Here is a 13,123-nt window from a genome sequence, read left to right on the forward strand (position 1 = left end):
ACTTGTCTATCTCTCTCAATATAAAGCGTACCAATACTACTCAATCTTGTTTGACCCATTGTAAGTCGTAGGTATGTTTTCAGTTTTTTTAATAAACAAAACTTCTTTCATTTGATGCGTATTGGTAGGAATCGACAAAAATATAATTAAACATTTATTATAATTTTCAAATCCACTTTTTAAATTATTATTTTTTTTTAAATCTACTCTATTTTCCAATGTATCTTTTTCAATACTATTTTTTAACATTCTATTTAAAATACTCAACTTTCCTTTTAACTATTTAATTCTGCTTCATTTAAACTGTATGTTACATATTATACATATACCTACTTTTTTAATAACCTCATTTGATGGGTTCTCTTCACATTATATTACCTCATATTATAATGGTTAATAACTGGTACCATGGGCCATTACACTTATAAATGTTAAAAATAAACACGATAATAATCTTCGCATTGAGCTATTGTGGTAATAACCAGCCATATACCATCACTGTCATCTGTCTACAATTCCTCGTATTATGATATGAAGGCGCTCTGTTTATAATTATATTATTAATAAATAATAAACTGACGCATTCAAAAAATCAAAACGATAAATCTATTATTATTAATTATTATATAATCCATTATGCTGTTTAATTTTTCTAGGATAAAATATAAATTGAATTATAAGTTAAAACTTTTAAAGGGGGGAGGCCAAAACGATACTATTTCCCCCTCAATAAAATATCTGGAGGGGCAGTTGCCCCTCTTTCTCACCCCCCTCCCATTTTTAGACCCATGGTGCAGTGGCCAGTGATGGGTGATCTGAATCGATATTTTCCACCATGGTGTGCCCATGTTTATGACAAAAATATACAATTCATTTTTAGAAACATGGGATAATGGGAATTATGTCTCAGTCGGCTGCACTAGTTTTCCAACAGATGTTGCAAATCTGTCCCCCATAAGAACACATGTTAAATACAAAAAGTGACCATACTGCACGGACTAAGATATATCTTAGTCCGTGCCATACTGTCATACTGATACTATCTTAAATCGTGCTTAGTATCATGACTAAATAGATTTATTGAAATATTTTACTAAATAGATTTGTCATGCTTAGTATGATGTATCATGTATTCATGTATGATCACAGAATATGTTAAAGCGTAATTAAACTAAAAATATTGTGGTAAAATTGTTTAATTATTAGAATATTTTATTATTTGTTAGTAATAAAAAATAATTTATCATTACTGTTTGATTAAACATTTCAAAAACACAATTTTTATCATGAAACACAATGGCAATTATAAAGGTCTGCCAGAAGGAATAAAAAAACAACAGGTGAAAAAATTGAATGTGCATATTCCAACCAAGAAAAGCAAAAGTGAGACTCAGTCCTGCACCATCGATAAGCTAAGAAATGACCCTAAGAATTCTAATCCAGACAACAGCAGTGACAAAATGTTTCCATCCTCTTGTGATGTAAGGAAACTTCCAGTCAATAAAAACAGTGAAAGCTCAAGTACAGATAGTGGTAAGGGTAACATCAAAGACAGCAATGTATCAACACCCACTATCAAAAGCGATGACATAGAAAATGCTAAGAAAGTATCAGCGTTTATCAAAAAAATATTACACAATAACCTACCTAAAGAGATGACAGAATGGCCATTATGTTTATTGGTAGGAATTTTTTTTTATCTCAATATATTTGTGGGGAAAATGTAATCGGTTTATTGATGTTTGCTTTTAGATTGAATCCAAACAGTCGATCAAAATTTCACAACAAGAGTTTCAAAACATGGTCGTTAAAAAATCTGCTGAAATCATGGCCACCAAATCACATTATTCAAAACAAATGATTCACATAGAAGTTTGTAAGGAACAGCAGCGCTCATATTATAAAAAATACAAACAATTAATAAACTATATAAATTCAATGAATGACGAACTGATTCTCTTGAATAGAGAGCCTAGCAATGTTGTTAAACATGTTAGAAATGTTGGAACATATGTCAATATGTCCAAAGACAATGATCACGCCAAAAAAATATTTTAGTGTTCACCGCCAGTACCTAGCTAAGAAACCGTTGATTATATAACTTGTAATCAGTTCATTTTTATAACATTTTATTTATTATTATTAATTATATTGCTCTATGTCTAAGGTATTTCATGTCCTTATAAAACAAAAATAATTCATCATTTTTGTAACAAAGCTGCCTCTTATAAATAAATATTTTTTATACTTTGTTTACCTATATATTGTTTTTAATTCTGATTAAGTAAGTAATAACTGATCATTTATTATCAAAATGATAAATATTTAAATGGGTTCATCAAAAATTTAAAAATATCAGTCATAAAGTATTTGAATAAATGTATGTAAAGTATTTTGGAAGCTGTCTTGGACGTAGCTTTATTTGAAAACCACACTTTTAATTTTTATACAAATGAAAAATTTGAAAATTATTGGTCAGTCGTCACTTTTTTTTCTTTTAAATTACTTTATTCATAGAATTTTTCCCGCAAATGTTAAGAACCATTATTGCTGATATGGTGAGGGATATGAGCTGCTATCATAATTAAAAATACATATACCTTTAATCATGAATCAAATGTCTATTTTATCAACAAAAAAAGGAAAAATGAACGCTATGCAATACAATTATATGGGATCTTTTTTTCTTAATTATCTTAATTGTTATTAAATTGTTTGCAATTAACAACTGTTTAATTACCTAATATTACTATAAGGAATGTAACAAGTTACATTTATTCCCATTTTTCAAAATCGCAAAAGTATGATATCAATTTTTAAATTAATGATTTGGTAAATCAATCAATTAATAGAAAAGTAAAATATTTGAAGTGGATGGATAAATTAGTATCTGAAATGATATTCAATTATTTTATAGGATTTAAATATTAAAATATAAAAATAAAAAATAGATATGAGTATAATTACCTGTTATATCTTTCATTAGTCAGCACATATCTGAGTACAATTTCCACTTGCTAATAGATAACAATATATGAAAGCTCATCAAACTTGTTTAGTAGCTTTTTTCTCAAAATTGCTATTAGTTAAGACTGAGATAAAATAAAGTAATAACATTCGAGATAGGTCCCCTTTGTTGTTATAAAAAAAATTATTTTTGTACAAATTTAAAACCAATCATGATACATCACATGATTTCATCCAAAAATATAAAACCAAACATTATTTATACCATAAAGTTCAAACAAATCAAAACTAAAGTTCCTACAAAAATTCTGGGGATGGTGTTCTCAAGCAGTACCATTTGTCACCAAATTGGACAGCCTTCTTCATGTTGTATGTTAAACTTACAATATAAGTATCTTTTAATCTAAGATTAAAATAATCACCAAACAATAACATTGAATGTATTTATTATTTTTTTATTTTATTTAGGTACTAATCATTTTCGTTTTCTAAACTTACCATGTCTAAATTAAAATGCAAAATACAAATGATTATTAATAATAACTTTGGATTAACACTAACATTTCCTCATGACTTAAATTATCCTCTGAAACTGTATGAAATAGAAGTTTATTATTATTTAAATTTAGTTCAATTAAGATCTTTAATGGCACAGGTGATAATTTTTTTAAACTGATATCATCTAAATTATAATAGACAAATGTAACATATTCTGAAAAAATTATAGTAGTATTTACTATTTGTTGTTGAATATTTTTCTACTTATTTCTCATGAAACCTTAAAAACATGCAATATTTGTAAAACTGAAAAATTTATAGATATACTTCTATAACCTATAAGATTTTGTAACAAATACTTTTAAAAAAAAAATCTCATATTACCTACCATACATTTAGAACTATTACACTATAGGACACTTTCTGAGCATACCAGAGGAGACAATCTAATTGGGCAGTAGGACAATTAATGTAATTCTTATCTATAACTAGGACACACTTGTATTTAATGCTATGTAATTCTAGTTGCATGATACTTTTAGGATACCAGTGGTCGGCCAAAAAGAGACTTGTGTAAAATGCTCTTAAGCTGTATCGTGTATTATTTAAGATATAGAATATAAAGCATAATATAAAATAATGCAATATAAAACTATTAATATTCATAATAGTAAATCAACACCTATTATGAATGAAATATTGTCATTTAAAATACAAAACTAAAATGTTATCTTAAAATAACCTTAATTTAGATAAATAACATGTATTGGTGCAGGGGGATCAATAAATATGAAACATTAAAATGTTGACAAAAGAAAGAAAACTTATCTATAATAACATAATATTATTCATATTATGTATAAAATTTAAATGAGCTCAAGAACTCATCAAGACATATGAACAAATAAAACACATTTTTTATTTATATTTTTTTATTATCATGCATATATTACACATGCTTATCTCTTACCCTAACTGGTTTCAAAACGAAAAAAAAATTTATATAAAATAGGTACATACAAATTTGAGGAAAACAAGTAAAAAATGAAAAAAATTTCTAAGAACTTAACGAGGAGTAAATTGCATAATGAACAATTTCTTTTTTTTTTAAAAAAAATACTTATTAAACTACTTCAAACTTTTAGTTTTAGAAAAACACTCAATAATGTAACTCAATTTTAAAATTATTATATACAAAAATCATGTTCTCTATCAGTTATAAAAAAGTGCAAAAACTTGAAATATTAATTCTCCCAATTACGACTAATAATTAATTATTATTAGACATTTGAATAAATGTACCACAGAAAATTAAAAATACACAAATATAAATATAATAAAAATACTGAACACCCCATACAAATCACATGAAATAAATTAATCATTAGAATATTATTATGCAATGATTATGAAAATATAAAATGATGTTATAATATATTATCATAATGCAAAAACTAAAAAAGTTATCTCTCAGTATTTAAAAATAAATATTATTACTAACAATAGTTATACCAAACAAAGGAAACAGAAATAATTGCATTTCTGTTTACTGAGAAATGAGAATATAAATTAAAACTAATAGCAACTAGGTTACTGAAATAATATTAATGACCTCATTACCTATAACCTAATTAGTACATTGAAGTTAACGTGTATCTATTTATTGTTTAATAACTTAATATAAATCTGATTGTTATTAGTACTATCTTTAACAGGAGGTTGAGTTAACATTTTATTAGAATATTGAAGTGATTGGTAGAAAAATAACTTATTGATATATTTTAGAACATAATTAATAAGAATAACTATTATGAGTGTAATAAGAAAAATAATAAACTCCCCGTTGGTTCCAAAACTTCCTGGAGCTTATAAGTAAGTATTTTAACCTTTACAATATTTTATTTTTATTAATTAAATTTGTATAAGAAAACAATTTATCCATTTTGAAAAAAAAAAATTAATATTGAATTTTACTTTTTATCATAGTCAGGCGGTGCAGGCGGGCAATGTGTTGTATGTTTCTGGTTCTTTAGGCCTAGATGAAAAGACGTTGAAACCGGTCGAGGGTGGAGCAGCGGCTGAGGCTAGGCAGTCACTAAAAAATATCCATGCAATACTTAAACATGCTGGCACTTCATTCGATAAAAGTAAGGGTTATATACAATAATTAATGTGTTATTAACATATAAAAAATGCTTCAATATCACTAACATTTTTGCTTTTAATACCTAAACGTCCTAAACCCTAGATTAGATGCAAATTATATATAGACAATATTTTAAAACCAGATGACCCAAATTCTTGATTCTGTAATGAAAAAAAAGTAAATTTAAATCAAATATATAGCATATTTCTGAAGCTCAAAGTAAAAATGCATGACGTTTTAATATGATATTTTCATTATAAGAAACGAGTAAAATGTTTTTGAAAAATTAATAACGTTCTACGCCAATCATACATTAAATCTAGGCTTAAGAAAAAATTTGAAAAGATTGTATTTTTTTTATACAACACCATACAAATAAGATTTCTAAACATACAATCTTAGTTGAATAATCACCTAGATTAAAATTCTTAACTTAACTTAGCCAATAACAATTTAAAAATTGTCTGTTATTCTACAATGGTGCACAACTTTTTTCATTAATAACTCCCAAAACAAATGTCACCAAATTGAATGAGTTCAATGTCCATACATTATTAACTACATTTTACGAGCCAACTTTTTCATTTGATGTTATATTTAAAGGTAACACCCATAAAAATATTACACTGCTTAAGAAGTACTTAACTGGTAACTTTAAATAAAAATCATTATGTTATTAAATTATTTTCCATTAATTTGTAGGTATTTTTATATTAACAACCGCCACTCTTTGTCTTAAATAAAACATTAAACATTTAGGAACATATTATGTTCAAAAAGCTGCCGACTATGAGACAACATTCTATTAACAACCAAGAAGGAAACATAAAACGGAAGAGTACAATGAAGCTATGAAAATTTTATAATAATTTTTATTTAAAATCAAAATATACCAAGTATTAAAATGTGCACTTATCATTTTTGTAAATTGGATAATTGAAATAGTCATGTCACTCAAACACAGTAAAATGAAAAGGAAAAACTGCTTAAGATAAAATATTGGATAGTTTTCAATTGATTATTTTTTTTTTTTGGTTTTTTGTCTTTATATAAGAATTTATATATAAAAAAAAAAAGAAATTTGAATCGTTTTTGAACGCTGTATTTCACTTGTTTCAAAGTAACTACTCACAGATACAAAGCATGTCTACAGCAGATCAGCCACATTCTGTGGCATCTCAAGTACGTGAGTGTTGTAAAACGATTCAATATCCTTCATCGCTCGTTTGTCGTCTTCAGTGATGAAATTAATGGCGACTCCCTTACGACCAAAACGGCCAGAACGTCCAATCCTATGAATGTAATTCTCACGATTGGACGGCAAATCATAGTTGATAACCAAAGAAACTTGTTGTACATCAATGCCTCTTGCCAACAAATCAGTGGTGATTAGAACACGACTAGAGCCAGAACGGAATTGACGCATAATAAGCTCACGTTGACGTTGATCCATTTCTCCATGCATAGCTGATACAGTAAATGTTTTCAATCGCATATTTTCAGTCAACCATTCTACCTTACGACGTGTGTTACAGAATATCACAGCCTGGGTGATACTTAGAGTGTCGTACAAATCACACAAAGTGTCAAACTTCCATTCTTCTTTGGTAACATTGACGTAAAACTGTTTAATACCTAAATAAATAATAATTAATCAACCAAGAAAATTATAAAAAATAAGGGTTATTATATATACCTTCCAATGTTAGTTCTTCTTTCTGCACAAGAATACGTACAGGATTACGCATGAAGTGAGTGCTCACATCCAAAACATCCTCGGGCATAGTAGCAGACAACAGAATGACCTGAATATCTTCTTCGAGGAACTTGAACACCTCTTTAATTTGATCTTTGAATCCTCGAGACAACATTTCATCAGCTTCGTCCAAAACAAATATCTTGATAAATTGAGTTCGTAGTGATTTTCTAGCAATCATGTCATAAACACGACCAGGAGTTCCAACCACTACATGGGATCCAGTATCCAGCTTACGCATATCGTCACGAACGTTTGTTCCACCAATGCAAGCATGACAATCAGCTTTCATGAAATCACCCAAAGCAATAACCACCTATAAACAATGATACTTTGATAACAGATCCAAATCCCATCAAATAATATAAAATAAGCTCACCTTTTGAATCTGTTGAGCCAATTCGCGCGTTGGTGCCAAAATGAGTGCTTGGCACTCATTCAAACTTGTATCAATTTGTTGGAGAATAGAAATTGAAAAGGTAGCAGTCTTACCAGTACCAGATTGGGCCTGAGCAATAACATCATGCCCCTTGATGCATGGCAAAATAGCACGTTGTTGTATAGCTGATGGCTTTTCAAAACCATATCCATAGATACCACGCAACAATTCTTCTTTTAAATTCATCTCATCGAAGTTGTCCACCACTTCTTTCCAGTCAGACTCAATAGTTCCACCGACATCCATGCCGGGTGGTCCCGAGTAGTCATTGGTTTCACTTGGAGGTCCATTTTTCGTCTCATTAGCATTCATTATTTAAAATATTCTGAAATCAACAAATTAAACATTAGCTACAAAAAATTATTATAGATTACATTCTCACAAATATTTCATTAAGTAAAAATCCCTTCAATCAAAAAAATTATATATTCCAAGGTAGTAAGAAACCTCAATAATTTATTTTTTGATTCATAATTTAGTATAACACAATATTTTTAATCTATCACAAAATCGAGAAAAAGTTAATTCAATTAAATGTACTGTTAAAAACAACAATAATATAACATATGAATTAAATATAATTAAAAATTGTTTTCGCTTGACCAAACAAAAAAATAGAAGACAATTTAAGTTAAATCCATTTTATAATGAATTAGTGTTAAAACTTCCTTACATATTATCTGGCACACAAAATCTTCACTCAAATGCTGACATTGCAAGAACAAAATTTTAATTAATTTTATCTTTCACTTTAAACTTGATAAGAAATATAGGCATTAAATGATGACTAAGATTATTCATTTGACTTGGCCAGTTCTTAAAATGTCCGTTAACTTTAACCAGACATTGGACAATTTTGATAATTTATCAAGGTACCTAAATCTTATTTTTTATTTTGGTCATTTATTTCAAAATAATTTCATAACCTATAATATTAGAAAACGAAATGTATTTCTCATATCTTTTAAAAAGTTATTTTAATTTAAAACTAAAATAAATTAACAATAATATACTTTTTAAATAATTGAAGATAATTCAAAACTCACTAAAAATAGTAATATTAAGTACATGAAATAACTATGACTTAATTTAAAATTCAACTTTAACACATACAATAAAGGTAAAATATAGGTGTATAATTGAATTAGTGATAAATAAAATAATCAGACAAAAATTAAATTGGCCTTGAGAAAATATAACGTTTTAAACCGCATTAATAGTACCAAATAATATAGTTAATTTGTTACATCTTCATGATACAATTAAAACAAATCATTAAATATGCAACATAGTTACAAATACATTAATAATTATAAAACAAAATTTAGTTGAATAACCCTAACACATACATAACAATAGATTTCAATGTTAAAATGATGAATCTAAATCTTTACAAAGCTTACATAAGAAAAAGAAACTTTTAAGACAAATTATTAACCGTAAAAGCATCCCCAATCACAGCAAACAATGAACACTCAAAAGCTATAGATATGTATATACTATATCCATAAGTTAAATATCAAACAATGTTACATTTCATCCCTAAGCGTTAAGAGATGCCCTTTCACTCAACAAACTTTCAAATCTGGTCGGACATCTATATTAAGGGCTCAACTTAAAATACGACCCCAAACCACAGTATAAGTCTTTAAGGGCGCATGCTCAAGGGCGGCCCCCCACGTGACGTACAATCCTCTATATTGAGATGCGCCGACACCGCGTAAATGACAAATCAACCATTAGTCTACGACCCGGATAGCTACAGCCGATGCAATAGCTCGCGCGGTGATACAAGGGCCGACCATGATGTGGCCGTCAGACGGCCATCACCGACCGTCAGTCGGCAGACGGAAACGGCGCGTTTGGAAGAATATATCGCGCCTGAGTTAAAATAAAAACGTGAATGTGTACTTACATACTGTATAAACGATTATAGTCGCAAAACGAAGAAATGTATCTAAAGAGAACACATTTTTACAATTGAACAATGTAGAAAACGCTTAAAGTACATGTGATTTGCCGAGAGGAAATCGGAAGAGAGAGAAGCAGATAGGGTGCGAGACAGTGGATAGCGTACAATCGACGAGCGTTTGGTGAGGTTAGCACGCAGTGTGACCGCACGTCGCATCAAAAATTACGATCGATAATGAAAGTACGTGCGCGCCTTCGCATCTAATTTTCTATTCGCTATACGGGACCCTCCCCACATGTCCGGTCTTTGTCGTCATGAATTCAATACCGGTTGGCTACACTGCGCGACGCGTGCGTCCATCACACACGACTGCCGCTGCCGCCGTTGTTGATAGTTGATAAACAAAAACGCCATCGCCTACCGTTCCCACCACCAGCCGAACGGCCGAACGTGTGTGCACCGTCGCGCCACTAGTCACTACCCACAAAATACGAATAATCTGTGATCGTGGCATCGCGCCACTTTTATCTCGCGCCATTAGCCAATATTGCCGGTAGTTGCTGTGTGTATAATTGTATAATAGTTAGTAGGTTTTACCTTTTGGATTTTGATCTCTCACTCACAGACCACGACCACTACCAACTCAAGTTTATTCTTTTAAAGAATGATTATCATCATAATTGCTACTGCCCGCTAATTATTTTCGTATTTTGCCAATTGCAATCCGTTCGATTCGTTAACGCTAACTCTTAGACTCATCGAGTAGGTAATAAGACCTATCTACTTGAATCCACTTTAGGCGTAGTCGTTTAATTTGAAAATACATTTTTCGAGTAACACACATAATTTTTTTTTAATACGCAAATTTAGTACTATAACTAGTGCCAGTTGTACCGTCTACGGTTAAACTTTGATTACGCTTAATCAGCTGATAACAGATATTTAACCGTGAAAATTCGGTCGATTAAACTCCGGTTAACTTTAATCAGAGACGGTACAACTGGTCCTTAGACTGATTAAAAATTAAACAAACTTCTCACTTGAATGTAAATCAATAATCAATATATTTAAATTTTGATCTAGGACTCCTCCCACCCCATAATACATTGAACATATCCGCATCAACAGGATAATAATTATTAAGTACATAATATAATGTATTATTGAACATTAGAAAAATTCTGTATTTGAAAACAGTTATGCTATATTATTAAGCGTATTAATAGGCTGTAGTAAATTGTAAAACATAGATCTATGCCTTCTATGAAGTAGCACCGTGTAAGAATATTTCTAAAAAAGTAAAATTTAGTTTAAATCAAAAATGAAATAACATATGTATATTTTAAATAGAGTATTTACAATCTGTAACATAAGTACAATAAGCAAATAGGATTTTTTTTTAATTGAAACTATTTTAGCACTCAAATTAATTTTTATTTTTTAATCGTGTGTTTATTACACAGTAAATTCCCCAATATTCACGAGTCCATGACAAAAGATGCTTTTTATTATCTCCTAAGCCCAGTGCCGAAAATAGTAATATAAGGAAGTTGGAAAAAAAATACTTAGATATATTTTTGTCGTTTTAAATTTTTGTACATTAATATACTTTCTGTATTGTAAGGGGGTATGAACAAGAGCTAGGAGTTAGGACTAGACAAGTAACCAGTGCCCCAGTGGGTTAGTGGGTAGCACAATGTTGTAAAGTCTGCTTTGTACGAATGTTTTAGATTTGAATTCAATGATAAATTAGTGAGCATTTTTATTAGATACAATTACGGACATGTCCATTGAAATGGAAATTGGGATAATATTACCTACTTTTTTTTTTATTAGCTTCTATATAGTACACAACAATATTAGTTCAACATTTATAATACTTCCTAATTAATACAAATAAAAGAATAATACAACATTAAAACGTAAATATAGATCTTATGATAATCATAATATTACCATAGATTAATTAATATACTTGGTAATTTTAATCTATGATATTACTCATTATAAAAATAATAAATTTAATAAAAACCAATGTTATAAATTATAATAGATATCGGGCTTCGGCTTGATAACACTATTATAAAAAGTAATATTACAGATATTAACATTAAACAGATTTAATATAACAAATTAGTTAGGCCTCGAAATGATAACGGACAGCCAAAAACCGTATAAGCATAGTTATTTTAATTGCTATTACTGAACATTAACAATAGATTTAGTGTGAGACAGTCTCGCTGAATAATTATAATATTATTAAAATTAAACTATATTTAAATAAATATAGAACATATACTAACGTATACTATGATCTTGAACAGGATAAACCAAGCTATTCCTAATAAGCCCGAGAGTTTCAAGAGATTTTAAACTGACCATAAAAATTGTAAATAAGTTTGAATAGTGCAGGTTTATTATATTTTATCACTTCATAATTTTCGGTAGTTGGAACACCAATGATGAATCTATTCACGATAACCTGCCCGGTTACACATATAAATGTATAATATTGACGTACAGCGTGAAATGTCTATACAAATTTATTTTTTTAATTTATTATAAATAAATAATAGAAAATAATATTAATATATAATATATTATAATGATTAATGAATAATGGATGGATACTAGAAACATTACATTTGTATTTCAGTAATAGGCGCCCGCAGAAATTTTTCTAGGGAGGGGGGGGGCAATGTTAGGATTTGAGGATAAATATTATAATTTTACTAGGTGTTTTAAAATAATAACCTTTTTTATTATACTCGTATACAATATATTATATTTTATTATATTACAACTTATTTTATTCTTGTAATTTATCTTAAAACATTCAATTAAAAAAAAATATTTTGAAAAAGCCAAAGGGGGCAAATGCCCCAGCTTCCCCCCCCCTACGGGCGCCTATGATTTCAGATTTTGTATACATTTTGAAGTTTGAACCGTGTTTGATTATATATCTACGAATTACGAAATGGACTACATCTACATTATATCATTTCTACCTATATAGTACCTGTATGGCTGTAAAATATACAAACGTGTTGGTATTATACATTTGTAAATGTATGCATATGAAAAGGAAACCTATTTGTTTTTAATTTTACCTACATATATAAGTTATATTAGTTATATGTATATTGTACATTGTACATAATTCAGGGCCGGCGTTAGAGATGGGCCCAGGGCACTTGTTGAAAGGGGGGCGCCTCAACGATATAATGTTAAAACTTACAACAATCAAGGTTTAGATCTTCTTTTTTTTTAAATTAAAATTAATATAAATAAATAACTAAATGTTAATTGTAATATGATATGAATTTTTTTGATTGTTTTTTTTTTATGAAATAATATATATGTTTATTTATAAGCAGTACAATAAGCATAAGTGATGTTTTTTAA

At 28.8% G+C, this 13,123-nt stretch overlaps 2 protein-coding genes across 2 annotated transcripts; one reads left to right on the plus strand and one right to left on the minus strand.

The window, feature by feature from the left end:
- Positions 1–1,011: 1,011 nt before the first annotated feature.
- On the plus strand, positions 1,012–2,260 carry LOC107164868 (uncharacterized). The gene is made up of 2 exons (XM_015512856.2): positions 1,012–1,682; positions 1,753–2,260. The coding sequence occupies exons 1-2, from the start codon at positions 1,287–1,289 to the stop codon at positions 2,056–2,058; spliced, it is 702 nt and encodes a 233-aa protein (XP_015368342.2). The 5' UTR covers positions 1,012–1,286; the 3' UTR covers positions 2,059–2,260.
- A 2,957-nt stretch (positions 2,261–5,217) lies between these two features.
- eIF4A (eukaryotic translation initiation factor 4A) lies at positions 5,218–9,878 on the minus strand. Its single transcript, XM_015512858.2, has 5 exons — positions 9,722–9,878; positions 7,747–8,131; positions 7,308–7,683; positions 6,744–7,246; positions 5,218–5,560 (listed from the first exon to the last, which is right to left on the minus strand). The coding sequence occupies exons 2-4, from the start codon at positions 8,116–8,118 to the stop codon at positions 6,759–6,761; spliced, it is 1,236 nt and encodes a 411-aa protein (XP_015368344.1). The 5' UTR covers positions 8,119–8,131; positions 9,722–9,878; the 3' UTR covers positions 5,218–5,560; positions 6,744–6,758.
- Between the last annotated feature and the right edge of the window lie 3,245 nt (positions 9,879–13,123).

Source organism: Diuraphis noxia, unplaced genomic scaffold (genome assembly GCF_037042655.1).
Source record: "Diuraphis noxia isolate RWA-SAM2 unplaced genomic scaffold, SU_Dnox_SAM2 contig0003, whole genome shotgun sequence".
Lineage (NCBI taxonomy): Eukaryota > Metazoa > Arthropoda > Insecta > Hemiptera > Aphididae > Diuraphis > Diuraphis noxia.